Source organism: Moschus berezovskii, chromosome 11 (genome assembly GCF_049115385.1).
Source record: "Moschus berezovskii isolate FMDL1 chromosome 11, NW_MosBer_1.0, whole genome shotgun sequence".
In the NCBI taxonomy this organism is placed as follows: Eukaryota; Metazoa; Chordata; class Mammalia; order Artiodactyla; family Moschidae; genus Moschus; species Moschus berezovskii.
Genome location: NC_142470.1, coordinates 85,786,909 through 85,813,646, shown reverse-complemented (window position 1 = coordinate 85,813,646; position 26,738 = coordinate 85,786,909). Strand labels below are relative to the sequence as shown.

The 26,738-nt window shown below is 40.9% G+C and overlaps 1 protein-coding gene across 5 annotated transcripts in view; it reads right to left on the bottom strand.

Annotated features, from left to right (window-relative positions):
• SLC8A1 (solute carrier family 8 member A1) overlaps window positions 1–26,738 on the bottom strand; it is a 477,484-nt gene that overhangs the window by 72,147 nt on the left and 378,599 nt on the right. For all 5 annotated transcript variants that reach the window (XM_055399277.2, XM_088841524.1, XM_055399275.2 and 2 more), the window contains one exon: window positions 24,153–24,252. In XM_055399277.2, the coding sequence (XP_055255252.1) occupies window positions 24,153–24,252 (100 nt within the window). The remainder of the gene's footprint in view (window positions 1–24,152; window positions 24,253–26,738) is intronic.

Here is a 26,738-nt window from a genome sequence, read left to right as displayed (position 1 = left end):
AGTTTAGAGAACCTCTACTGTTGATAACCTGGGAAAATGTCTGACTTTCAGAGCCTTCTAGATATTATTTATTTATAACTATTCCATTTGTATTTTGCAAGACTAACTTCCAATATGAGAATAATGAGAATGATCAGAATGCTTTCCGGGAGTATGACATGACTGATTTAGGATGACATTTGTGGCCAATCACACCGCCTTCCACTCAATCTTGTAAGCCTGGTAAGTGTTACTCAGCAGCCCCATGTAATATACAAATCAATAACTGTGAATGTAGATCACTAAAGTGGTTTTCTTCATTGTACAGGCATTGTTTGGGCATAATTTCTTTCTGAAATTTTATGTCTTTTTTCCCAAGTGTGGCTGATTTGATTTTGTGTCTCTTTAGTTTCTGAGCACAAAGATTTGCTGCCTTCAAACAAATTAAAAAGCTAATTTATTACTGAATGGACTTTCTCTTCCATAGCTATTACTTTTTCTTTGCAACCTGATATACAATGATTATAAATCAAGTTCTACTCATCTGGTGTATAATTCTATTTCTCTTATTCAAGGCTTCTTACAGAATTATTAACTATTAAAAATGAAAGAAACCTTAGCAATCAGCTAATTTACCCCCTTTTAATTTTAAGAGAACAAATAGAACTGATTAAACTGATGAATTTTTGCTCTCTTTTCTCTCTCTCTCTCTGTTATATGTAAGAACTTGATTGAAACCCAGTGGCTTTTACTGTCTCGCTCATTCAGTTATCCAAAAACTTTTTTTTCCTCTTTCCCATTTTATCTGATTGTAATTATTTCTCCCCTTCACGGATTACAACTTTGTTGTGGGGAAGGGGCTTGTGTAACTCAATGAAGCTATGAGTCTCGCCATGCAGGGTCACTCAAGATGGATGCATCACAGTGGAGTGTTCTGACAAAATGTGGTCCACTGGAGAAGGAAATACAACCCACTCCAGTATTCTTGCCTGGAAAACCCCACAGACAGTTTGAAAAGGTAAATAGATATGACACTGGAAGATGAGCTCCCCCAGTTCAAAAGGTATCCAATATGCTACTGAGGAAGAGCAGAGGGTAATTACTAATAGCTTCGTTAAGAATGAAGCATCTGAGTCAAAGCAGAAACGATGCTCAGCTATGGCTGTATCTGGTGGTGAAAGTAAAGTCTGATGCTGTAGAGAATAATATTGCATAGGAACCTGGAATGTTAGGTCCATGAATTACGGTAAATCACACATGGTCAAGCATGAGATGGCAAGAGTGAACACTGACATCTTAGGACTCAGTGAACTAGAATGGATGGGAATGGAAGTATTTAATTCAGAAGACTGTTATACCTACTACTGTGGGCAAGAATGCCTTAGATGAAATGGACTAGCCCCCAAAGTCAACAAAAGAATCTGAAAGGCAGTACTTAGGTGCAATCTCAAAAATGACAGAATGATTTTGGTTCGTTTCCTAGGTAAACCATTCAACATCACAGTAATCCAAGTCTATGCCCCTTCTACTGATGCAGAAGAAGCTGAACAGTTCTACGAAGACCTGTAAGACCTTCTAGAACTAACACCCAAAAGGATGTCCTTTTTATCATAGGGGATTGGAATGCAGAAGAAGTCAAGTGTGTTAGTTGCTCGGTCATGTCTGATTCTTTGGACCCCAACAGTAGCCTTCCAGGCTCCTCTGTCCATGGGATTTCCTAGGCAAGAACACTGGAATGGGTTGACATTTCCTTCTCCAGGGGATCTTCCCAACCCAGGGATTGAACCTGGGTCTCCTGTATTGCAGGCAGACTCTTTACCATCTGAGCCACCAGGGAAGCCCAAAAAGTCAAGAGATAACCAGAATAACAAGCAAGTTTGGTCTTGGAGTACAAAATGAAGACGGGCAAAGGCTAACAGAATTTTGTTAAGAGAACATGCTGGTTATAGCAAACACCCTTTTCCAAAAACACAAGAAATGACTCTACACATGGACATTACCAACTGGTCAATACTGAAATCAGATTGATTATATTCTTTGCAGCCAAAGATGGAGAAGTTCTATACAGTCAGCAAAAATAAGACCTGGAGCTGACGGTGGCTCAGATCATGAGCTCATTGCAAGTTCAGACTTAAATTTAAGAAAGTAGGGGAAACCACTAGGCCATTCAGGTACAACCTAAATCAAACATCTTATGATTACAGAGTGGAGATGATAAACAGATTCAAGGGATTAGATCTGGTAGACAGAATGCCTGAGGTACTATGAACAGAGGTGTGAAACACTGTACAGGAGGCAGGGACCAAAACCATTCCTAAGAAAAAGAAAGGCAACAAGGCAAAGTGGTTGTCTGAGGAGACTTTACAAATAGCTGAGGAAAGAAGAGAAGTGAAAGGCAAGGGAGAAAGGGAAAGATATACCCAACTGAATGCAGAGTTCCAGAGAATAGCAAGGAGAGACAAGAAGGCCTTCTTAAACGAACAATGCAAAGAAAGAGAATGGGAAAGACTAGAGATCATTTCAAGAAAACTGGAGATATCAAGGGAATAATTTATGAAAGAATGGGCATGATAAAGGTCAGAAAGAGTAAGGACCTAACAGAAGCAGAAGAGGTGGCAAGAATACACAGAAGAACTATACAACAAAGGTCTTAATGACCCAGATAACCTGATGGTGTGGTCACTCACCTAGACCCAGATATTCTGGAGTGTGAAGTCAAGTAGGCCTTAGGATACATTATTTGTGTGTGTGTGTGTGTGTGTGTGTGTGTGTGTGAAGTTGCTTCAGTCGTCTTTGACTCTCTGCGACCCTAGGGACTGTAGCCTGCCAAGCTCCTCTGTCCATGGAATTATCCAGGGAAGAATACTGGAGTGGGCTGCCATTCCCTCCTCCAGAGGATCTTCCTGACCCAGAGATCAACCCCGCATCACTTATGTCTCCTACATTGGCAGGCATGTTCTTTACCAATAGCGCCACCTGGGAAACCTCACTATGAATAAAGCTAGTGGAGGTGATGGAATTATAGCTGAGGTATTTAAAATCCTAAAAGATGATGATGTGAAAGTGCTGCACTCAATATGCCAGCAATTTGAAAAACTAAGCAGTGGACACAGAACTGGAAAAGGTATTTTTCATTCCAATCCCAGAGAGGGGCAATGCCAGAGAAAGTTCAAGCTACCAGATAATTGTGCTCATTTCACAAGCTAGCAAAGATATGCTCAAAATCCTTTAAGCTAGGTTTCAGCAGTATTTGAACCAAGAACTTCCAGATGTATAAGCTGGGTTTCGAAGAGACAGAGGAACCAGAGATCAAACTGTCACTAGCCGTTGGATCATGGAGAAAGCAAAGGAATCCCAGAAAAACATCTATTTCTGTTTCATTGACTATGCTGAAGCCTTTGATTGTGTGGGTCACAACAAACTGTGGAAAATTCTTAGAAATGGAATTACCAGACCACTTTACTTGCCTCCTGAGAAACCTTTATGTGGGTCAAGAAGCAATAGTTAGACCCAGATATGGAACAACTGAGTGGTTCAAATTGGGAAATGAGTACAAAGTGTATCCTGTCATCCTGCTTATTTAACTCAAATGCAGAGTACATCATGCAAAATGCCAGACTGGATGAATCACAAGCTGGAATCTAGTTTATCAGGAGAAATATCAACAAACTCAGATATGCACATGCTACCACTCTAGTGGTAGAAAACCAAGAGGAACTAAAGAGGCTCTTGATGAGGGTGAAAGAGGAGAGTGAAAAAGTTGGCTTGAAACTCCACATTCAAAATCTAAGATCATGGCCTCCAGTCCCATCACTTCATGGCAAGTAGAAGAGGAGAAAGTGGAAGCAGTGACAGACTTTGCTTTCTTGGGCTCCCAAATCACTGTAGATGGTAACTGCAGCTATGAAATTAAAAGATGCTTGCTCCTTGGAAGAAAAACTATTACAAACCTAGACAGTGTATTAAAAAGCAGAGACATCACTTTGCCAAAAAAGGTCCATATAGTCAAAGCTATGGTTTTTCCAGTAGTCATGTACGGGTGTCAGAGTTGGTCCATAAAGAAGGCTGAGCACCAAAGAATCGATAGTTTCAAATCGTGGTGCTGGAGAAGACTCTTGAGAGTCCTTGGGCAGCAAGCAGAGCAAATCAGTCAGTCCTAAAGGAAATCAACCCTGAAAATTCATTGGAAGGACTGATGCTGAAGCTGAAGCTCCAATACTTTGGCCACTGGATGCAAAGAGCTGATTCATTGGAAAAGACCCTGATGCTGGGAAAGATTGAAGGTCAAAGAGAAGGGAATGGCAGAGAATGAGGTGGTTAGATAGGATCACTGACTCAATGGATATGAATTTGAATAAACTCTAGGAGTTAGTGGAGGGCAGAGGAGCCTGGAGTGCTACATTCCACGGGGTCACAGAGTTGAACATGACCTAGCGACTGAACAATATCAACAACTTATTTCTAGTGAGAAAACATATATCCATCTTTTCTATACTTAATGGATTCTATATGCTACTGAATTCAGTAACCTGAAGATTCAATCCCAAAAAGAATTTACCTCTTTGTTCTGGATTTAAGAGGAGTGCTATAAACACTCCCTATACCTTACTTACATATTCTCTGATGCAAAGTAAAAGATGTCAGCACCCTTCTTCCAAGTACATTGCAAGGTAATTCCTTATCAAGAAAGATCTCAAAACACAATTCACTCAAATTTCTAGATCTATGATTTGCAAAAGTACAGGGAAAGAATATAGACATTTTCTTTTATCAAACAAAACATGTGGGGATTAGAAAAATACCTGGACTTAAAGCATTGGGAGAGTTTCGGAGCTTGCCAAGGTCAGCTCCCTGTATAATGTGAATTCCTTTAAAATCTCTTTGGCAAAGTCACCCATGCCACATTTGAGAGTCCCAGCTATTAGTAGTTCATGGTCACACAACGCACATTTTAACAGCTATGGCTGTCCGCTTGGGCTGGTAGGCCCATGCATTTGTCCAGGTCTATTCCTTAAACCATATGGGATAAGTCCAATCCTGTTCCTCATGACACTCCTTCAGGCACTTGAACCTGGCTCCTCTCACTTCACCCTGGGGCCTCGCTCCAGGCTCATGTCTTGGCCATGCTCCTGTGAGCCCTGTATTAGTCAAAGCTTTCTTTTTTCAGTGTTTATTCTATACTGAAGTACAGTTCATTAACAATGTTGTGTTAGTCCCAGGCGTACAGCAAAGTGATTCAAATATACATATATGTGTTTTTATTCTTTTTTCAAATTCTTTTCCCATTTAGCTTATTGCAGAATATTGAGCAGGATTCCCTGTGTGATACAGTAGGTCCTTGAAGATTATCTATTTTAAGTATAGCAGTGTGTGCCTGGAAGAGTTAGGGTGGGGAGGGAGAGACTGGGAGTTTGGGATTGACATGTACATACCCTTCTCTTTTAGAAGGCAGTGCATGGAGCTGAATGCAACTCCAAGAGGTGTTTATTTGCCTGCACTGGGGAAGGTCTTTTGCCATCCTCATTCTGGGCACTTTCATTAATGAATAAGTTGGGCTGTTGATAGCCATATCACACATTTTCAATGTAGAGTAAACCAACACCATTGATCCACTGTTCCAATGCCATTCCTAGCTGATGTCTTCCGTTTCCCATACTAGTGTAATTGATTTGGAGGGACACAATTTCACAATCTTTTATCTATCCTTTTTAGGTTCTTTAAAAGAAGTGATTACTTACCATCTGTTCAGTCCATGTAAAACTCTGTTAAGAGAAAACCTGAACCTTGACATCACACCAGCACTTCCTGGGAAGTACCATTCTTGAGTGTATTTGAATGATGACAAAATCGCTTGGTGTGGCCAGTTGTCTGTCCTTGAGGGGGCTGTGGGTCCTACTGGTGGTCTCTAGTCTCACTGCCCTCATCTTTGCAGCCAAAGGTCTGAGGATAAGCCTAGTCATATATTGAGAAGCCCTTTTTCACCAGTTTGTGGGACCAGATTATGGAGACCCCATGTCTAGAATCAACTGTGCCTAAGACACCCGTAGCTAGGAGTGTGTCCTTTACTCTAGAGACTTGACTCAACTTGGAGTTTTGGGTCTATTTCCTTGGAGAGATACATTGGGTATCAACACCATATGCAAGAAATATGAGTTCAAGACTTCTGTAGAAAGGTCCTGTTAAACATCTCCACTATCTATTGGGTTGGCCAAAAAGTTCATTTGAGTTTTTCCATAAGATATAATGGGAAAACTCAAATGAACTTTTTGGCCAACCCAATACTACTTTCAAGATGAGACAGCTATGGCCCATTCTGCCCTCACAAGACCAGTACTAGTTTCAGCCCATATTTGGGGGGCTAGGGACAGTGATTTGTGCTAATACGGAAAGGGACACTAGAAGCCAACTCACTCTCTGTGCATAAATTTCAACCCTGTCTGAAACAAACGAACCCCTGGGTGATATTTTTCACAAAGGACAGAATGCCTACCAGCTTAGGCCATTATGGATCTTGTTAGGATGGTTAACACAGCACAAGAAATATCTAATGCGACAGAAATATTTCTCAGCAAATGCGGCCACTGTCAAGATGAAAAACGGATCCACTAAGGAGTTCCAGCTCCATGCAAGTTTGATTATTAGCCAAATGAATCAGTTTAAAACTGAAACTCAATTGCTTAGCCTCTTTCTCTTTTAAGAATTCTCCTATGTGAACTGAGTGCTCCTAAATGATTGTGGGCTGACATAATTAGTCACATGTGGTTTTGCCCGAAGCTCTACTTTTGCAAAATCACTTCAAGTCGGACTAAGAATCTTGAAATTCAGAGTGTCCTCTTACCCTTTATTGATTGTAGGATTAACAGAATTTCAGGCTCTTGCAATAGAGAGGCATATTGCCTGCAGACTTGAGGAGCTAAGAAATAAACCTCCAACAAGCAGAAATGATATTCAGCAAATGTAGATGCCTCCTGCTAGTTTCAATGCTTTAGTTAAACTGGGTAGTATGTGGGCACACCAGAATCCAAGACTGGCCCAAGGGCTCTGATAATACTTTGTAAATATCAGCAGCTGTGTCTGAATTAGCCTCCTGGAGTGTGGGAAGTTGAGCCCTGGAGGAACTGTTTGGGCAGCAATAACCCTGTAATCATCAACAACAACAACAAAAATCAGTATTATGTCCCAGGAAAACGTTGAAATTTATATAAACGGTTGATATGTATCAAAGGCTGCCACGTGAGAGGAGTACAAAGACGATCTATAGTCTCTTAAGATGGTGTTGTGATTAAACTATAAATTCAGATTCACTTACTGAGTGCCTATCTTTATGTATATGGGTCAATACACACATCCCACTTAATCTCCCAGCAACCTGGTAAAGTAGCTATTATTTTCTCCATTTTAAAGAGGAAGAAACCAAGGTTCAGATTTTAAGACTTGATTATGAGATTTAAACTCTTTCCATCACTTTACTGTAATTACTTGACCCATTGTTCCCAGAGAGAAACATCTCTGTAGTTTGTCCAGCAAAAATCCATTCTGATAAAAATCTAAGCCCATCTGGCATTGCTTTAGGAACACTGTAATTGGGAAGTGACTTAAAATAACCCCCTATATATGATACTATAGATAAAGTACAGAATGCTCTTTCAGGGAATGAATGGATGGCCCTACTTCCTTTCTTCTTCCTAAAGAGTCTGGTTTTCTTTTAATCTTTGGGAAAATCCTCTCCTAGTGGATTATATCAGCCCTGTTGGGAAGTGGGATTTTCTTTATGCCATGGCAAACATCAATTTCTCTGCATAGCAAATGGAATGGACTCTAGTTAGCTCTTCAGTAAAGACAACTCCCGTTCCCTGTGATTGCTTTCCTGGTCTCAGGATCACTTGAACGAAGTTTTTTCTGATTGTGGGGTTTGTGAGTTGATCTGCCAGCAAAATGGTGCTTAAAGCTGAGAGTCTAGGAACCTCATCATGGCCTCGGTTTGCACAATACAAAGTGATGGCAAGCGTTCAAGGTGCACCTCATCTGCTTTTTCCTGGTCCCTTTTTCCTGGTCTCTGTTGTGATTTTCAATGAGATCCCAGGAAACAGGGCCCTGCACTGACAGCAAAGAGGCTTCTATGATTTCCATGTGCTCAGGCATCTCACAGATTCTTCTAGAAACAAAGGCTAGCCTCAACTATCTCTTTGGCGATTTTGAAAATCTAAATGAGACTTTTTAAGAGAAGTGAGAATCTTATAGATAGTGAAATCAGTTTTGGACAATAGGATTGTCTCATTAGCAGAATTCAGATAGAGCATCTCATTCTCTGACTGCATGTGAACTCTTCTTTTAAAGGGTAGGCTGCCTAAGATGAGTGCTGACAATCAGATTTGTCTGTCCATTGGTGGTTTTGATAAAGATCTGTATAGTCAGAGCTAAGGTTTTCCAGTAGTCATGCATGGGGGTGAGAGCTGGACCATAAAGAAGGTTGAGCACTGAAGAATTGATGGTTTCGAATGGTGGTGCTGGAGAAAACTCTTGAGAGTCGCTTGGACTCCAAGGAGATCAAACCAGTCAATCCTAAAGGAAATCAACCGTGAATATTCATTGGAAGGACTGATGTGGAAGTTGAAGGTCCAATACTTTGGCCACCTGATGCAAAGAGATGACTCATTGGAAAAGACCCTGATCCTGGGAAAGATTGAAGGCGGAAGGAGAAGAGGACGACAGAGGATGAGATGGTTGGAGGGCATCACTGACTTGGTGGACATGAGTTTGAGCAAGCTCCGGGAGTTGGTGATGGACAGGGAAGCCTGGTGTGCTGTGGTCCATGGGGTCGCAGAGAGTCGGACAGCAAAGAGTTGGACAGCTTGTGCATAGGCCCTGAGGCAAGAGCAAAGTATGAGGAAAACACTGTATGGATGGAGTGGCCTATGGGCATTAGATTCCAGGATGCACACGTGTGACAAGAGGTAAAGAAGACCAACCTTAGAAACAGAACCTATAGGTCCAAGTGTGAACCCTAATTTCTGTTTCCCTATCTCATAAATAGGTTAATGAATATTCACTGAGCAAGGTTGCCATGAGGCTGGTGTGAACACAAAATGACTATTCATCAAGAGTGGGATCCTTCATTTCATTGCAGACTGCAGATTTTGGCCCAAGAAAGTTGTGGTCTTTACTTAATCCTGAAGAAGTCCAGAGGACTTTAGGTGATATACCAAGGGACAGACATGGGCTAAGGACAAAGGCACTGTTTCCATAAAGGTCAGTTTAGAAAGAAGAATGAGACAGTGCTGTGTGGTATAGCAAGTACCTAGGATTCTAAAATAGGCTCTGTGTGACCTTAGAGGAAATTCTTTCCCTCTCTGGTCTCAGCTGCTTATCTACTGGGGAAAAAAAAAAAAAGTGAGGTTGGACTAGCTGATCAGTAAGCTCCTTTCCAGGTCCCCACCAGGATTCTGGTCTAAGATGTTTTCTCAGGACACAGGGACAACACCCAGACAGATGTGCACAGGCAAGGCAGTAAAGAGACAGGAGCTGGTGGGTTATGTTGAAGCCTGTTAGTTCAGGCAAGTGGCGTTTCATTGCAGGAGTCAGAATGACAAGGTCTTTATCAAGAGAGCAGGCTGTGAACAGCAAGAATTAAGGCTGCAAGTCACTTTCATGAGGTTCCTCTGCCTGTGTGTGTATGTTGGAGGGGGGTAATTGGTTACATTTTCTCTTTTTCCACGTCTTCAGATTATGCTGAAATGTTTTCCCCCACTGCAAACAGTGTACAATGGCTCCCGCCTGGAGATGAACGCCCACCGCCCCTTCTTCCCCCCAATCCCCAATGCCATGTGCATTGGTTTGGAAGCAACAACCAAAATTGTATTCACATTGCAGCAGTGAATCCAACAAAAGAGCTTCTAGACCCAGTGATGGCACATTGTTTGCAGAGCTGAGCTGCTGCCTCTCCAGACAAAAGCTGCATTAGGGATGTGACTCCAGGCTTACAAATAAGAGCGCTGAATCACTCCTCAGCCTTTCTATAAGTGTTTTCCTCAAGATTTTGAAATAAGCAACTGAAGAGAAAAACAGCCCAACAAGTCAATATTCTTTTCAGAAACATTAGCTAAAGCGTATCCCGGGGCAGAAAAATAATTGCTTGTTTCTCCCACCTTCTTCTTCTCTCACCCCTGTGCAGCCAGCCTGCTTCTTTCTGAAACTAACAGTTGAAGTTACCCGATTCAACATTTTATTCTGCTACCACTGACATTTTGAAGTTGATTGATATCCGAGATTTGCTTTATCTACCTACCAATATGGCCCTAGAATATCTCCCTTAATATCTCCTATTTATGGGAGATATTCAAGTTTCTCTCTGGAACTTACTGTCATCTTTCTCCCTCATGCCCTCTGCTTTTCCTCTTTCTCAATTCAGACCCTGACAACGAGCCAAAAAACACTAAAATCCCACTAAGGAAACAGACAGAAAATGCAATTTTAAATATGGATTTGCATATCCAATTTGCATACACAAAAATAAATGTATTTTATGTGTACCACTACATGCATATGTATATCTGCATGTTCTGTGGATGTGTATTTATTATGTACGAATTAAAAATATGTCTGGAACTTTGAAACAAGGCATATGGATATGTGTGAGGGTGTGTGTTTATATAGATTTTTTTCTAGACATGGCAGTATGATACCAGGGAAAACAGGCTTCTAATCCATTTATATGTAGATTGAAAAACATTGCTTCCCACCTAAATTCAATCACTCTTTATTCAATAAATATTTTCACTACCAAACACTGTCCTGGATACTAGAGAAATAGCAGTAAAAACAACAGATTTGTTGTTTAAAAATGTATTTTAATTTAGATTCTTTCTACCTCTAAGAGGACTTGGGCAGATCTGTACCTGTTAATAAACCAAACTACTTTAAGATAGGACCAAAAATATCCAAAAAAAAGAAGAAATAAAGGACACTTTCTGACATAAGACTTGAGTGAATATTGAATACTTGGACAAAAAAAGTTAAGCTTTCTGATGGCAAAGCAAATAAGAAAACATTGAATTAAAAATTATTTTGCTAAAAAAAAAACAAAAAAAAACCCAACTTTTCTTTAAACTAAAGTAGGAATTTATCATGCTTTCTTTATAGGAAGTGACATCATGAATAATAACTAACTCTAAAGAAAGATAAAAATACTTTTCAAATATTATACTTTAAAGGTAAAAATTAAAATTATGATTAATTTATAATCCATGAGAGTAGTTTTGATAGGGGCTCTGGTAAGACTATTGAGAGTCCCTTGGACAGCAAGGAGATCAAACCAGTCCATCCTAAAGGAAATCTACCCTGAGTGTTCACTGGAAGGACTGATGCCAAACCTAAAGGTCTAATACTTTGTCCACCTGATGTGAAGAGCTGATTCATTGGAAAAGACCCTGATGCTGGGAAAGACTGAGGGCAGGAGGAGAAGAAGGTGACAGAAGATGAGATGGTTGGATGGCATCACCGACTCAATGGACACGAATGTGAAAAAACTCAGGGAGGCAGTGATGGACAGAGAAACCTGGTGTGTTACAGTCATGGAGTCACAAAGAGTTGGACACAACTTAGCAACTGAACTACTGATAAAAAGTTAAATAAGATTTACTTTCCTGATATCTAATTCAAAGCAAGAAGAGCAGCTACTGAATTTAATGTGACCATTAGACAGCATGTCTTAAACATTGCTGCTGCTGCTGCTAAGTCACTTCAGTCGTGTCCGACTCTGTGTGACCCCATAGACGGAAGCCCACCAGGCTCCCCCGTCCCTGGGATTCTCCAGGCAAGAACACTGGAGTGGGTTGCCATTTCCTTCTCCAACGTGTGAAAGTGAAGTCGCTCAGTCGTGTCCGACCTTTAGCGACCCCACGGACTGCAGCCTACCAGGCTCCTCCATCCATGGGATTTTCTAGGCAAGAGTACTGGAGTGGCTTGCCATTGCCTTCTCCGCGTCTTAAACATTACATGTCTTTTAAATGAACTTTGGCCAATATGGTACAATCACCCAATTAATCTAACATGTACTCTCAGGCAGATACTTCATTTGCTTAAAACTAGAGCCCTAAATTTGAAATAGCAGTATCATCAAAAGCAAACTGACATTTACTGCTGATAATGAAGGGTCCTTCAGAGGACCTTTCAGTATAGCCATGTTCCCAAAACAGAGATTATCATTCCAATGCCCTAACCTGGTTGTGGCCTATTAAACAAACACTGTATGTCTGATTTAATTATTAAAGAAAAGGGCACACTGACCAGGAGTAAAGAACATCAATGTTAAAAATAAAGATTAAATGCCCCTCTTCCTGGGATTCCAATGTTGGTCCTTTGAGGATAAGACTCACTTCCCAGGCGCCGAGGCCATATTGACTCTTTGTGTAGGTGGTCTGTTTCTTTTTTTTTTTTTTTTTTTGAAACCTTGACGAAATGCATCCCTGACTTGTTTAATGTTCTTAATTCTTTTTTCAGAGTAACTTGGGAAGCTGTCTTCTGGGCTACAGTTCTCAGTATGGTTCAGATAAAATTGGGGGACACATGTACACCCATGGCTGATTCATGTCAATGTATGGCAAAAACCACCACAATACTGTAAACTAATTAGCCTCCAATTAAATAAATTAATTAATTTAAAAAAAAAAGCACCTTCGCGAGGGGACAACCTAAGTGGTAGGAGGCAGTTACATCATTGGGGCTCTAAGAAAGGGGTAGAGATTTCTAGAAGAGCCAGGGTAGCTGGGGCATGTGCAATCTTCTCTGCTCCTTTGCACCTGGCCAGAACTGTGCCTGATAGAGTTTAAATCCCTTGTCAGGCAGAGATCTTAGCATGGTAATGAAGCAAAGGTCACTTTCAGACACCTCTAGTCTCCTCTGTGCAGGCAAATTCCTGTAGTTAGGTCAGAGCCTGTTAAGGGGAGCTGACCACAGCACATCTCTCAACGCACAGGTGCAAAACATCTCTTTCAAATACCAGGAGCTTTTGATACAGAGAGGTAAATCAAGGCACCAGCAGAAGCAGCATCACCTGGGAATTGTCAGAAATCCATAATCTCAGACCTCCCCCAGTGCTTTTGAGAATATACATCTTAAAAAGATCCCTGGGAGATTCATGTACAGATTAAAGTTTGGGAAGCATTGTTCTTATAAGTGTTGGGCTATTTCTGATCTAACTTCTCTCAGATCTGCAGAAACCTTCTACCAACAGTAGTTTCACTCCCATGTTTACAAATTGAAGATTAGAGGGCTGGTGGATTCTGTAGTGATCAGAATTAATCTTTCCAACTGTGTCCCGATTGACACATAGCAAGGTGGTCACTAAGTGGGTTCCAGGTCTTACAGTCTCTCTTTAGTAAGTGCAACTCTTTAAATATTCATGTTTTAGATTTGCTTTATGTTTTTGTGTAAGAAGTTTTCCCATCTTAAACAAAAAGTTGGAAAGACTTTTATGATTTATGGTGTTTTATTAGTAAATGCTATTTGAGCACCCCAAAAAAACCACCTTTTTTTTCCTAATTATAGATTGTTTTGGTTCTTTTCATTGACACAGTAGATAGGATAGCATTATTCAAGCAGAAAGTGAGCCAAAATTTCATACACAGTTTTTTGACTAACTTCTTTAAAGGCAGCTGTACCTACTATTTCTCATGAAACATCATCTTTTTTTCATGAACCTCAATCAGTTTCTATGTTTAGATAAAAGATAACTAAGACTCTTTATAGTCACACAAGAAATAGGACAAAAAGAAAATTCCCAATCCCTAACGGCCTCTCCCCTTTTTTGTCTGATTGCCTCACAGCCAAACTAATGCTGTGTCAAATCTGACCTAGCAGTGATTTTTGTTTCTTCAACTGCTTAAATGGGATTTTCACATGACCCGTGGGCTATACATTAAGTAATGAGAGTGTCTCTACAGTAATGATGTTCAATCATAGAAGAGATGTTAAAAAGGTTCTTGCTTAGACTGGATGGCACAGCAACCCTTGAAACTCGTTTGAGGTGCCATTTTTATTATTTATTATTTAGGACTTAAAGAGTGGATCAGTCTTCAGGTTGACAGAATTGTCAAGTGAATTATTGTTCAGGGCCACCACTGAGGTGACAGCTTTTGCCATTAAATAATTCAACTTATCTGAGAGCACTTATTATTCTATATAACACATGGTGAAGGGCTGATGGAATAAGCGTCACCCAAACTGAGCCAGTCTCCACACTGGGTTGGTAGGCTCAGGATACGACATCCCCTCCACCTCTTTATTTAACTAACATCGGGTCTCTGATTATAATCTTGAGCCACCTGGGAAGCTTTAGTACTGGATACTTAAGATGATCAGGTAAAAGAGAGGGCAGTATGTTGACTTTATTCAAAGAAGGTCACCAATTAATAGGCAGAAGGCTACAGATGCACCCAGGGAGACAAACACCTCCCTCTGTCCTTGAGGGAACTGACTGGGAACTTTCCTTAACGAAATATGAGCTTAACGAGATTTAACACATATTAAGAAAAAAAACTTTCATATTTCAATCTTCTGCTCAATTCTCCAAAAGAATAAAGATATAGGCCATAGACTGTGCCAGTCTCTGTATGCCTGTGTTTTGTATGTCTGCGTGTATACACGTTTATATATGTGTGTCCCTGTGTGTTCATGTATTTGCATACACACATACAGGTCTGTGTGCATCTGTGTAAGTATGTATATGGGTATTCTCTGTGTGTGTGCACAGGTGAGTGTGTATTCAGTTCTCAGGCATAATGAGTGTGTGCACTTCCACAAAGAAGAAAATCTCAGTCTGACGTGTACCCCAGCACTGACATTTACCAGCTCTGAGTTCTTGTGCAAGTTACATTGTTTATCTGAATCTCAGTTTTCTTATCTATCAAATGGTATGTGTAATATAAAATGAAAAGATCAACTGTGTTTTTAGTCATGTAGCCTTTTTAGTAATTAAACTGAATTGATTGCCTTTCCACAAAATTTGGTTATTTTTTAAAATTTATTTTTCAACTGAAGGATAACTGCTTTACAGAATTTTGTTTTCTGTCAAACCTCAACATGAAACAGCCATCAGTTCAGTTCAGTTCAGTCGCTCAGTTGTGTTCGACTCTTTGCGACCCCATGAATCAGCCATAGGTATATATATTTATATCCCCTCCCTCCTGAAACTTCCCCCTATGTCCCTCCCCACTGCACCCCTCTAGGTTGACACAGAGACCCCGTTCGAGTTTCCTGAGCCATACAGCAAACTCCCACTGGCTATCTATTTTACAAACGGTGATGGAAGTTTCCATGCTACTCTTTCCATACATCCCACCCTCTCCCCTCTACCCATGTCCACAAGTCTATTCTCTGTCTGTTTCTCCACTGTTGCCCTGTAAATAAATTCTTCAGTACAATTTTTCTATATTCTGTATATATGCATTAGAATATGATATTATATTTCTCTTTCTGACTTACTTCACTCTGTTTAATAGGTTCTAGGTTCATCTGCCTTTTTATGGCTGAGTAATATTCCATTGTGTATATGTACCACAACTTCTCTATCCATTCATCTGTTGATGGACATCTAGGTTGCCGCATCTAGTGCTGCAATGAACAAATGGATACATGTCTCTTTTTTAATTTTGGTTTTCTCAGGGTATATGCCTAGCAGTGGGATTGCTGGGTCATATGGTGGTTTTATTCCTAGTTATTTAAAGACATCTCCATACCGTCTTCCATAGTGGCTGTATCAATTTACACGCAAACCAGCAGTGCAAGAACATTCCCTTTTCTCTACACCCTCTCCAGCATTTATTGTTTGTAGGCTTCTTGATGATGGCCATTCTGACCAGTGTGAGGTGATATCTCATTGTAGTTTTGATTTGCATTTCTCTAGTAATGAGCAATGTTGAGCATCTCTTCATGTGTTTGCTAGCCATCTCTATGTCTTCTTTGGAGAAATGTCTGTTTAGGTCTTTCCCCCACTTTCTGATTAGGTTATTTGTTTTTCTGGTATTGAGTTGTACGAGCTGCTTGTATATTTTGGAAATTAATCTTTGGTCAGTTGTTTCATTTGCTATTATTTTCTCCCACTCTGAGGGTAGTCTTTTCACCTTGCTTATAGTTTCCTTTGCTGTGCAAAAGCTTTTAAGTTTAATCAGGTCCCACTTGTTTACTTTTGTTTTTATGTCTGTTACTCTAGGAGGTAGGTCATAGAGGATCTTGCTTTATGTCATTGAGTGTTCTGCCTATGTTTTTTCTTCTAAGAGTTTTATCACAGAATATACAAGATTATTTGCCTCCCAAATAAACAACCATGGTATCCCAATGCAAAAGTTGGTTCTGGTGAAAATACATTTTGCTTTGATTATCCCTTATAGCAACTCCATGAGTGAGGAGCTGTTTTCTCTACTTTCCACATAAGGGGACTGAAATGTAGAGGGGCCACCCAAGACAGCAGGTCATCATGGAGAGGTCTGACAGAATGGAGAAGGAAATGGCAAACCACTTCAGGATTTTTGCCTTGAGAACGCCATGAACAGTATGAAAAGGCAAAATGATAGGATACTGAATGAGGAATTCCCCAGGTCAGTAGATGCCCAGTATGCTGCTGGAGCTCAGTGGAGAAATAAGTCCAGAAAGAATGAAGGGATGGAGCCAAAGCAAAACCAATACCCAGTTGTGGATGTGACTGGTGATAGAAGCAAGGTCCAATGCTGTAAAGAGCAACATTGCATAGGAACCTGGAATGTTAGGTCCATGAATCAAGGCAAATTGGAGGTGGTCAAACAGGAGATGGCAAGAGTGAACATCGACATTCTAGGAATCAGTGAATGAAAATGGACTGGAATGGGTGAATTTAACTCGGATGACCATTATATCTACTACTGTGGGCAGGAATCCCTTAGAAGAAATGGAGTAGCCATCATGGTCAACAAAAGAGTCCGAAATGCAGTACTTGGATGCAATCTCAAAAATGACAGAATGATCTCTGTTCGTTTCCAAGGCAAACCATTCAATATCATAGTAATCCAAGCCTATGCTCCAACCAGTAATGCTGAAGAAGACGAAGTTGAATGGTTCTATGAAGACCTAAAGGCTGTTTAGAACTAACACCCAAAAAAGATGTCTTTTTCATTATAGGGGACTGGAATGCAAAAGTAGGAAGTCAAGAAACACCTGGGGTAACAGGAAAATTTGGCCTTGGAGCACGGAATGAAGCAGGGCAAAGGCTAATAGAGTTTTGCCAAGAGAATGCACTGGTCATAGCAAACAACCTCTTCCAACAACACAAGAGAACACTCTACACATGAACATCACCAGACGGTCAACACTGAAATCAGATTAATTATGTTCTTTGCAGCCAAAGATGGAGAAGCTCTATACAGTCAGCAAAAACAAGACCAGGAGCTGACTGTGGCTCAGATCATGAACTCCTTATTGCCAAATTCAGACTGAAATTGAAGAAAGTAGGGAAAACCACTAGAACATTCAGATATGACCTAAATCAAATTCCTTATGATTATACAGTGGACGTGAGAAATAGATTTAAGGGACTAGATCTGGTAGATGTAGTGCGTGATGAACTATAGACGGAGGTTCGTGACACTGTACAGGAGACAGGGACCAAGACCATCCCCATGGAAAAGAAATGCAAAAAAGCAAAATGGCTGTCTGAGGAGGCCTTACAAATAGCTGTGAAAAGAAGAGAAGCAAAAAGCAAAGGAGAAAAGGAAAGATATAAGCATCTGAATGCAGAATTCCAAAGAATAGCAAGGAGAGATAAGAAAGCCTTCTTCAGTGATCAATGCAAAGAAATAGAGGAAAACAACAGAATAGGAAAGACTAGAGATCTCTTCAAGAAAATTAGAGATACCAAGGGAACATTTCATGCAAAGATGGGCTCGATAAAGGACAGAAATGGTATGAACCTAACAGAAGCAGAAGATATTAAGAAGAGGTGGCAAGAATACACAGAAGAACTGTACAAAAAAGATCTTCATGACCCAGATAATCACAATGGTGTGATCATCACCTAGAGCCAGACATCTTGGAATGTGAAGTCAAGTGGGCCTTAAGAAGCATCATTATGAACAAAGCTAGTGGAGGTGATGGAATCCCAGTTGTGCTATTTCAAATCCTGAGGATGATGCTGTGAAAGTGCTGAACTCATATGCCAGCAAATTTGGAAAACTCAGCAGTGGCTACAGGATTGGAAAAGATCAGTTTTCATTCCAATCCCAAAGAAAGGCAAAGCCAGAGAATGCTCAAACTATTGCACAATTGCACTCATCTCACACACTAGTAAAGTCATGCTCAAAATTCTCCAAGCCAGGCTTCAGCAATACGTGAACCATGAACTTCCAGATGTTCAAGCTGGTTTTAGAAAAGGCAGAGGAACGAGAGATCAAATTGCCAACATCTGCTGGATCATGGAGAAAGCAAGAGAGTTCCAGAAAAACATCTATTTCTGCTTTATTGACTATGCCAAAGCCTTTGACTGTGTGGATCCCAATAAACTGAATACCAGACCACCTGACCTGCCTCTTGAGAAACCTGTATGCAGGTCAGGAAGCAAGTTAGAGCTGGACATGGAACAAGAGACTGGTTCCAAATAAAAAAAGGAGTACGTTAAGCCTGTATATTGTCACCCTGCTTCTTTAACTGATATGCAGAGTACATCATGAGAAACGCTGGGCTGGAAGAAGCACAAGCTGGAATCAAGATTGCCGGGAGAAATATCAATAACCTCAGATATGCAGATGACACCACCCTTATGGCAGAAAGTGAAGAGGAACTCAAAAGCCTCTTGATGAAAGTGAAAGAGGAGAGTGAAAAAGTTGGCTTAAAGCTCAACATTCAGAAAACTAAGATCATGGCATCTGGTCCCATCACTTCATGGGAAATAGATGGGGAAACAGTGGAAACAGTGTCAGACTTTATTTTTTTGGGCTCCAAAATCACTGCAGATGCTGACTGCAGCCATGAAATTAAAAGTCACTTACTCCTTGGAAGGAACATTATGACCAACCTAGATAGCATATTAAAAAGCAGAGACATTACTTTGCCAACCAAGGTCCATCTAGTCAAGGCTATGGTTCTTCCAGTGGTCACGTATGGATGTGAGAGTTGGACTGTGAAGAAAGCTGAGTGCCGAAGAATTGATGCTTTTGAACTGTGGTGCTGGAGAAGACTCTTGAGAGTCCCTTGGATTGCAAGGAGATCCAACCAGTCCATTCTAAAGGAGATCAGTCCTGGGTGTTCATTGGAAGGACTGATGCTAAAGCTGAAACTCCAATACTTTGGCCACCTCATGTGAAGAGTTGACTCACTGGGAAAGACTGTGATGCTGGGAGGGATTGGGGGCAGGAGAAGGGGACGACAGAGGATGAGATGGCTGGATGGCATCACCGACTCGATGGACATGAGGTTGAGTGAACTCTGGGAGTTGGTGATGGACAGGGAGGCCTGGCGTGCTGTGATTCATGGGATTGCAAAGAGTCGGACACGACTGAGTGACTGAACTGAACTCAACTGAATCTGCCTAGAGTGTTTCCCGGGTGGCTCAGTGATAAAGAATCCACCTGCCATTTCAGGAGATGCTGGTTTGATCCCTGGGTTGGGAAGATTTCCCGGAGAAGGAATTGGCAACCCACTCCAGTATTCTTACCTTGGTAATCCCATGGATAGAGGAGCCTGGGAGTCTACAGTCCATGGGGTTGCAAAAGAGTCAGAGAGGACTGAGAGAGTAAACAACAACAATCTTTTTTGAGTCATCCAGGAAGTTGTTGGAAGTCTGGGACACAAACAGGCATCTGACTCCAAAGCCAGGTTTGTCACCCCTCTGCCCTTCACCTCACTATAGCCCAGCAGTGTGCTGGCTATGGAATTGGCACTGGCATTCCACTTCTCTTTACCCAAATAACCTTTGACCTCTTCCTGACACATTTCTAGCTCAGCTGGTTCATGATTTCTTAAAGCCAACCTTTCATTCCTGTCTTGGTTGCACACTAGGAAGAAGGTGGCATTGGGGGAAATTCAAACTGGACACACAGTGAATACTGGCTTCTCTTAGAAATACATCTGCCAGCACAGCTCATACCACCTATTGGTACTCAACTTGTCTTCCCGTTCCATTCTGTTCTGTCGCTCAGTCGTGTCCGACTCTGCGACCCCGTGGACTGTAGCCTACCAGGCTTCTCCGTCCATGGGATTCTCCAGGCAAGAATACTGGAGTGGGTTACCACTTCCTTCTCCAGGGGATCTTCCCGACCCAGGGATCGAACCCGGGTCTCCCGCATTGGAGGCAGACGCTTTAACCTCTGAGCCACCAGGATTTTTATAGGCACCCAGTGCTGCAGGCCACCACTCCTGGTAGTCTATCCAGGGAAAGATAGAAGGAGAACTTCAGGGACATGACTGTATAATCCCCTCATAGTCCCCAGAATCAAATGAGCCCTTTAACTTTTCAAATATTTAACTTAAAGAACTTGGTTTACAGAAACATTATGGTCCTAGGAGGTCTAGGAACAGAGCTATGAAATTCAGTGAAGATAGGGCAACCAAAGACTGCTGGGGGTTACCTTGAAACTAATTTAAATATAATCAGTGGGAAACAGAAGCAAAATCCAATTTATGAAATTATTATTTTTGTTTAGGAAGATAGATCGTTTCAATTTTGCACAGAAAATTGCATGGGAAAAAACCTCTCAGTAGAGCTGTTTAAAAGCAATGTAACATTTTTAATAAGGCAACTCTTTCTGATTCTCAACTATTTAGCCATGAAATCTTAAAATTCAACAAAATTCTGTTGTCAAGAAATGTTGCTTTACCAATTTTATTGTCTGTTTAACAACCCAAGAATATTAGCATTCTTTAGAGACCTAAATTTAATCATAATGACAACTATTGAACTTCCCAACTGCCCTTGATGTAATTTAATGCCTATAAACTATCAGTTTGCCTTTCTGATATTTTGTCTCAAAATTGTAAAGAAGGTCAATTTTACCCAGCAGCCTGCAAATTTCTAAGCAATTTTTGTCTTGTTCCCAAGCATACATTTAGAAACTTAAACATAATACATTACATGTCAAATAAGAATCCTTGAGGGGTTTTGCATTTCATTCATCAACAGTTCTTCAAAGGATGTGAGGGGACTTAGTCCCATCATCGAAGTGCTGACGAAAAGAGTATCAGCAGTGGTGACAATGCCAAGGGAAGTCATGAGCCCGAGGGGAGGAGTTTTTTCCTTGCTTTGACATTTCTCTCTCAAGACCTGTGGACAGCATATTGGACTAGTATTTGGTAGGTCAGGGCTCTGGGCTACTTTCCAAAACCAAGTTGCCTTGCGGAGGCTCAGATTTTTCCTCCCAAAGGTCAGGACAGTCATAATACTGACCTTATGAGATTTCAAGAGAATTTAATTCAACATAAGAAAGGGCTGTCAAACCAAAATCTTCCCCTTTAAAGTAAGAAAGTCTTAGCACCTTTAGAGTTGTTTCTCTGTATACCTAGTCTGATCAGGAGCAAAAATACAACTTTGCAGCATAATCACTTTTGCTGTTTAAAACCACCCTTTTCCATTACCATAGATCAGCCATAAAATGTTTACCTTGGTCCCTGGAAGTTACAAAAATGTGCCGATAAATCAACACAAAACCACCCCACTGCTAGAAAAGCAAATTCATCAGTGACAAGTCTATGGACTGTGTCTTCTTGGACACTGTTCAGTGTAGCCCCTCAGGCAAGCTTCTTATCCCCCTCCACAGCTTTGTTGTTCTGATGATAAGCTCATCATTGTACATACACTTTGACTTCTTGCTTATTGTACTTATCTGCTATCTCCTGCATTAGAAGGTAAACTTCATGCAGGCAGGAATATTTGTCTGTTTTATTCACTGTCATACCCTTTGCACCAAGAACGATGACTGACATACAGAAAAACGAAAGAATGCATGAGCGAGGCCAGGTCATGATCGTCATTTGAATGCTCATACATCTGCAGCCAAAGGAAATGTGGAAACTATTAGAAATGATCCATTAAGGCTTATGCTGCTTTTAATGCTTCAGTTCTGATATGTCAAAGCCCATAAAATAATTTGGTTACTTTAAAATATCTTCTACCACTGGCCTTGTCAACAGTGTCTTATACAAGTTATCTTTGTCCTTTTAGTTTGTATTCTCTCTGAGAAGGAGTATAACTCCCATGCCTCAGATACTAATCTTAGATTTACAGAAAAAATTCAAACCATAATGAGGGAGTTCTAGAGAGTGAATGTTTATGTCCCTCCCAAATTCATATGTTGAAACATAATTCCTGATATGATGGTATATTTGCAGCCTTTGGAAGATGATAAAATCATCAGGTTAAAGTCCTCATCAACAGGATTAATGCCCTTGGGACTTGAGATTGATATACATATACTACTATAAATAAGATAACCGACAAGGACCTACTGCGTAGCACAGAGAACTTTATTCAAAATCTGTGAAACCTATATGAGAAAAGAATCTGAAAGAGAATGAATATATGATTGTGTATAATTGAATCATTTTGCTGTATACCTGAGACTAATACAACATTGCAAACCAACTATAACGCAGTAAATTTTTTAAAAAGAGAGACCCTGAAGCACTCCCTCATCTCTTCTCCTATGTGAGGACAGAGTGAGAAATCAGCTGGCCATGAACCAGGATGCAGGCTCTCACCAGGCACCAAATCTGCCAGGCCCTCACACTGGGCTTTCAGCCTCGAGAACCGCCAGAAATGAGTTTCTGTAGTTTACAAGTCCACCCAGTCTCTGGTATTTTGTGACAGCAGTCCGAAGAGAATAACACAGGGAGTCCCTCACCTCCATTAGAATTTATGTGTAGATTTCAAATTTACTCCCCCTAAGCAACTCCCTGGTGGCTCAGATGGTAAAGCGTCTGCCTGCAATACAGGAGACCCGGGTTCGATCCCTGGGTTGGGAAGATCTCCTGGAGAAGGAAATGGCAACCCACTCCAGTATTCCTGCCTGGAGAATCCCAGGGATGGAGGAGCCTGGTGGGCTACAGTCCATGGGGTCTCAAAGAGTTAGACACGACTGAGCAACTTCACTTCAGTTCAAGCAATTACTCTTCATTTTCTGTTCATATATTTCCACTGCGGACTCCAATGCAAGAAACCGAAGTGTGGTTATAAACAGTACTACTAATAAACAGGCACAAACATTTCTTTACCACCCTCTGTTCCCACTATTTGGGAGATCTGTCAAATTATTCTCTGGCAGATTGGAAAGAGGGGGTTGTGTTAGAAGTCATGACCCAACTGCTAGCTAGTGACGCTGTTTCCATGTTTTACAGTCCGGGAATCACTACCTAGAAAATTCTAGTTTTGTTCATTCACTGCAGCAGTAGAGGATGAGCCTGCAGGGATCTTGAAAGATAAAGAACCAGTGGAAATGCAGCAGAAGAACTGAAAACCATGATGGTGGTGCTTTCCTGAATCTCTGAAAGGGGCTTTCCTCCACCTTTATACAATCACACAGAGAATGGACAAGGCTTGGCAATGCATGAGACAGATACATATTTCTGAATTTAATTTCCTCAGGTGTCTGGCTCCTTGTGTTTGCAGCACACTTCATTTTGCAGGATTTTCCTAAATAAAACTCTGCACTTTGCGTGTACAGGAAGAAACAGAATGTGATTCTATTTTTATGTCCAGAGCCAGTGCAAACACTTAATGCTGTTGAAGAGAGTTTAAAATGATGCAGATGGTGGCGGTGAAGGGTCTTCATGTCACCCTGCCCCAACAATGATATTGCTGCTTCCTTTCTGACCTACACTTGGCTACTTCTCCTGCTCTCAGGAAATTTTCCAGACAAAGCCCTGTGATTGGCTATCCACGAGTTTGAGATGTGAAGGCTTTAAATTTATCTTGTCTATTTCCAGAGAGAAAGACACAATGCAGACAGAGAAGGAAGTTCTGTTTGAAGACTTTTACTTCATCTATAAAGTCTAAATTTGTCCCCAAAATGTGCATATATGCTACAAATACATTTATTTCTCTTTTAGTTTCATCACAGAGAATCTTTGGTGCTTTGACATAGACCAAGTGTTTATGGCAAGAAAAGTAAGCTTGTAATGAATGACATTATCATTCATAATATTCATAAAAAGGCACTCACCAGCACTGACAGTGATCGCCTCGATGAACTGCTCTCTCCAGCTGTTTGTCCCAACCACGAGGGCTAGGTTTGTCTTCTTAATCAGTTTGTCCACGGTACTCTAGAAAGGTTGAAAAGAATCAGATAATAATGGCTGGGTTGGTTAAGGCCTCAGGAAATCTCAGACCTTGTTGATTTTGAAACCCCAGAGTTATATAAAGGGTAGCAGATGTTAGGCTCAGAACAACAGTATTGACATCAAACACCGTTACGTTTATGCAAACAAGCACAGTCCTGACTTGGAAACATCCTGAAATGGAAACTTCTTTGTAGCCAATACAAGCCTCCTTCAATGCCTAATGGCCAAGGAAGAACAGCCTCAGTGGTCAGAATAGAGGATGTTGCAAAGTCCACCCTTTCCTCTTGGATGCTTCATGAACTTGCCTCTCTCTTGGCTTCATCTAGAGTGTGCCGTCTGCATCTGAATTTCTCTATGCCCTGCTCAGCATTATCTATCAGTGAACATCCAGAAGTGGCAGAGAGATTCCAAAATTAAAATCTATTCTTACTATATTTTTGTTGATCAATGAAATGCAGCCAAACAGCAGAGTCTCAAGACTGCTGCTGTTGATCATCAATAAATGGATTTTTCTTTGGCTCCTGGTTTTGTAAGACTAGTGGCTATTAGAGAATTCATCTCACCTGACTCCTGTTGCAAATGAGAAAAGCCAAGAAAAGGTCAATTTGTTTAGTTTAGGGCAGAAGTCCCTAACCTTTTTGGCACCAGTTTCGTAGAAGACAATTTTTTTCCATAGACTGGGGTGGGAATGGTTTTGGGATGATTCAAGCACATTACATTTATCATGCATTTATTTCTAATTTTATTATATCAGCTCCATCTCAGATCATCAGGCATTAGATCCTGGAGGTTGGGGCCCATGGTTTATGGCACACTACAATGACCTTGCACTAAAATTTCCACTGCTCTGCTAATACTGAGTCACTTCTTTTCTTTAAGACTTTTAAGCTTGATTCTGTACAATTAGTACTCTTAGCTTTCCACATAAATGTCAGTTCATGGAACAACAGGAGCAGCCAAGCATTCACAAGAAAACTAAGGAAGCAGATGCACCCAAAGCACTACCACAAATCACAGCAACTGCAAGGAGAAGGGTCACTTGTGGGACTTGAGGCCGTTCTTCCCAGAGAGACTACCACCCGACTAGTCTACCACATGCCCACACTTACTGTCAGAGCTTCCTCGAATTCCCACTCATTGCAAAGAGGCAGAAAACACATAGCATTTGTCTTAGGTCAAAACCTGTACATGTTTAAGGCAGTGTCCCTGAATTGACTACGGTTTGAGAGAGAAAGAGAGCATGTTATCAGCTAATCAGGAGGAAGGAAAACGTGATCTGAAGGCTCCATCCAGAAGGCCAAAGCCACATCAGAATGTCAAGTACAACTGGCCCACTCTGTACTTTCAACATCACCCTTTGCCAGTTGTCTCTCTGTAGGGTGGTGACCTTTCGGCCTCCAGCTTTGTATCTATAATTGTTAGTGCCCCTGATAATAGCTGTCATCATCAGGACTGCCGTAACTAGAAGCACATGACAAGCCTCTGACTTTTCTCTCGACTCAGCCAAGCTCATTAAGTCCTCCAAGTGTCATGGTTGATGCTGATTCAAAGTTCTCTGTAGAATGTAACAAGAAATGACCTTGACTTTTCCCAAATATGATGGAAACTTGGGGCAGGTCTTTCCAAAGGGACCCTCTTTATTCTAAAACCAGCTTTGGTTTTAGAATAAAACCATCCCATCACCTGGGGGATGAATAACTGACAAGAGAATTTTCTCTAACAGTTAAATACCTCAAACAAAATTGCCTCATAAATGTCTCTAAAGAGTTAAGTTTTAAGATAAACTAAACTTGAAATGTATATATATGTAAAACCTCAGGAAGATCATAAACTTTAGTTCATGTTAACCCTAGGGGACTATGAAATAGCCCGGGTTCCTCCCAGGACTAAATTTACATACATGCCCTCTCTTGATCTATAGGAGGAGATGAAAGAATAAGGTGAACTTGAAATTTTATACTTGAGCATTCCCAATGACACTGGCCTGGAGATTTCCTAAATGTCCACTGTTAGCTTTTCACTGCACTAGACTGTGAGCAATTGTTTTAACCTCACCCTCAGTCATGGGTGTTAGAAAAATCCAATATGATGTCAGGAGACAATAAATAAGAACCCAGTAGGCAAAGCAGACTTCAACACTGTTAGATGAGACCCCAGATTTGGGTCTTGAATGCAGTTCTGAGGGCTCTGAACAAGTTCTTTAAAACGGCTATAGTCTAGAAAAAAATTCTTAAGAGAATAAAATGATATCAATATTAATACTTGAAGGCACTTCAGAAACATAACCCAAGGTGCCCTTCAGAGTTAATAGTAAACATACTGAATTCTTGAGGACATGGGAGGACATGTCCTCTGGACGCTACTCTAGAAAGATAAGTATCGCAAACAACGAGACTTACGGAGAGAGTGCTGGGTGACTTTCAAATGCTTGGACCATTGGTATGGTTACCAGAAAGAGCTTTGAACCC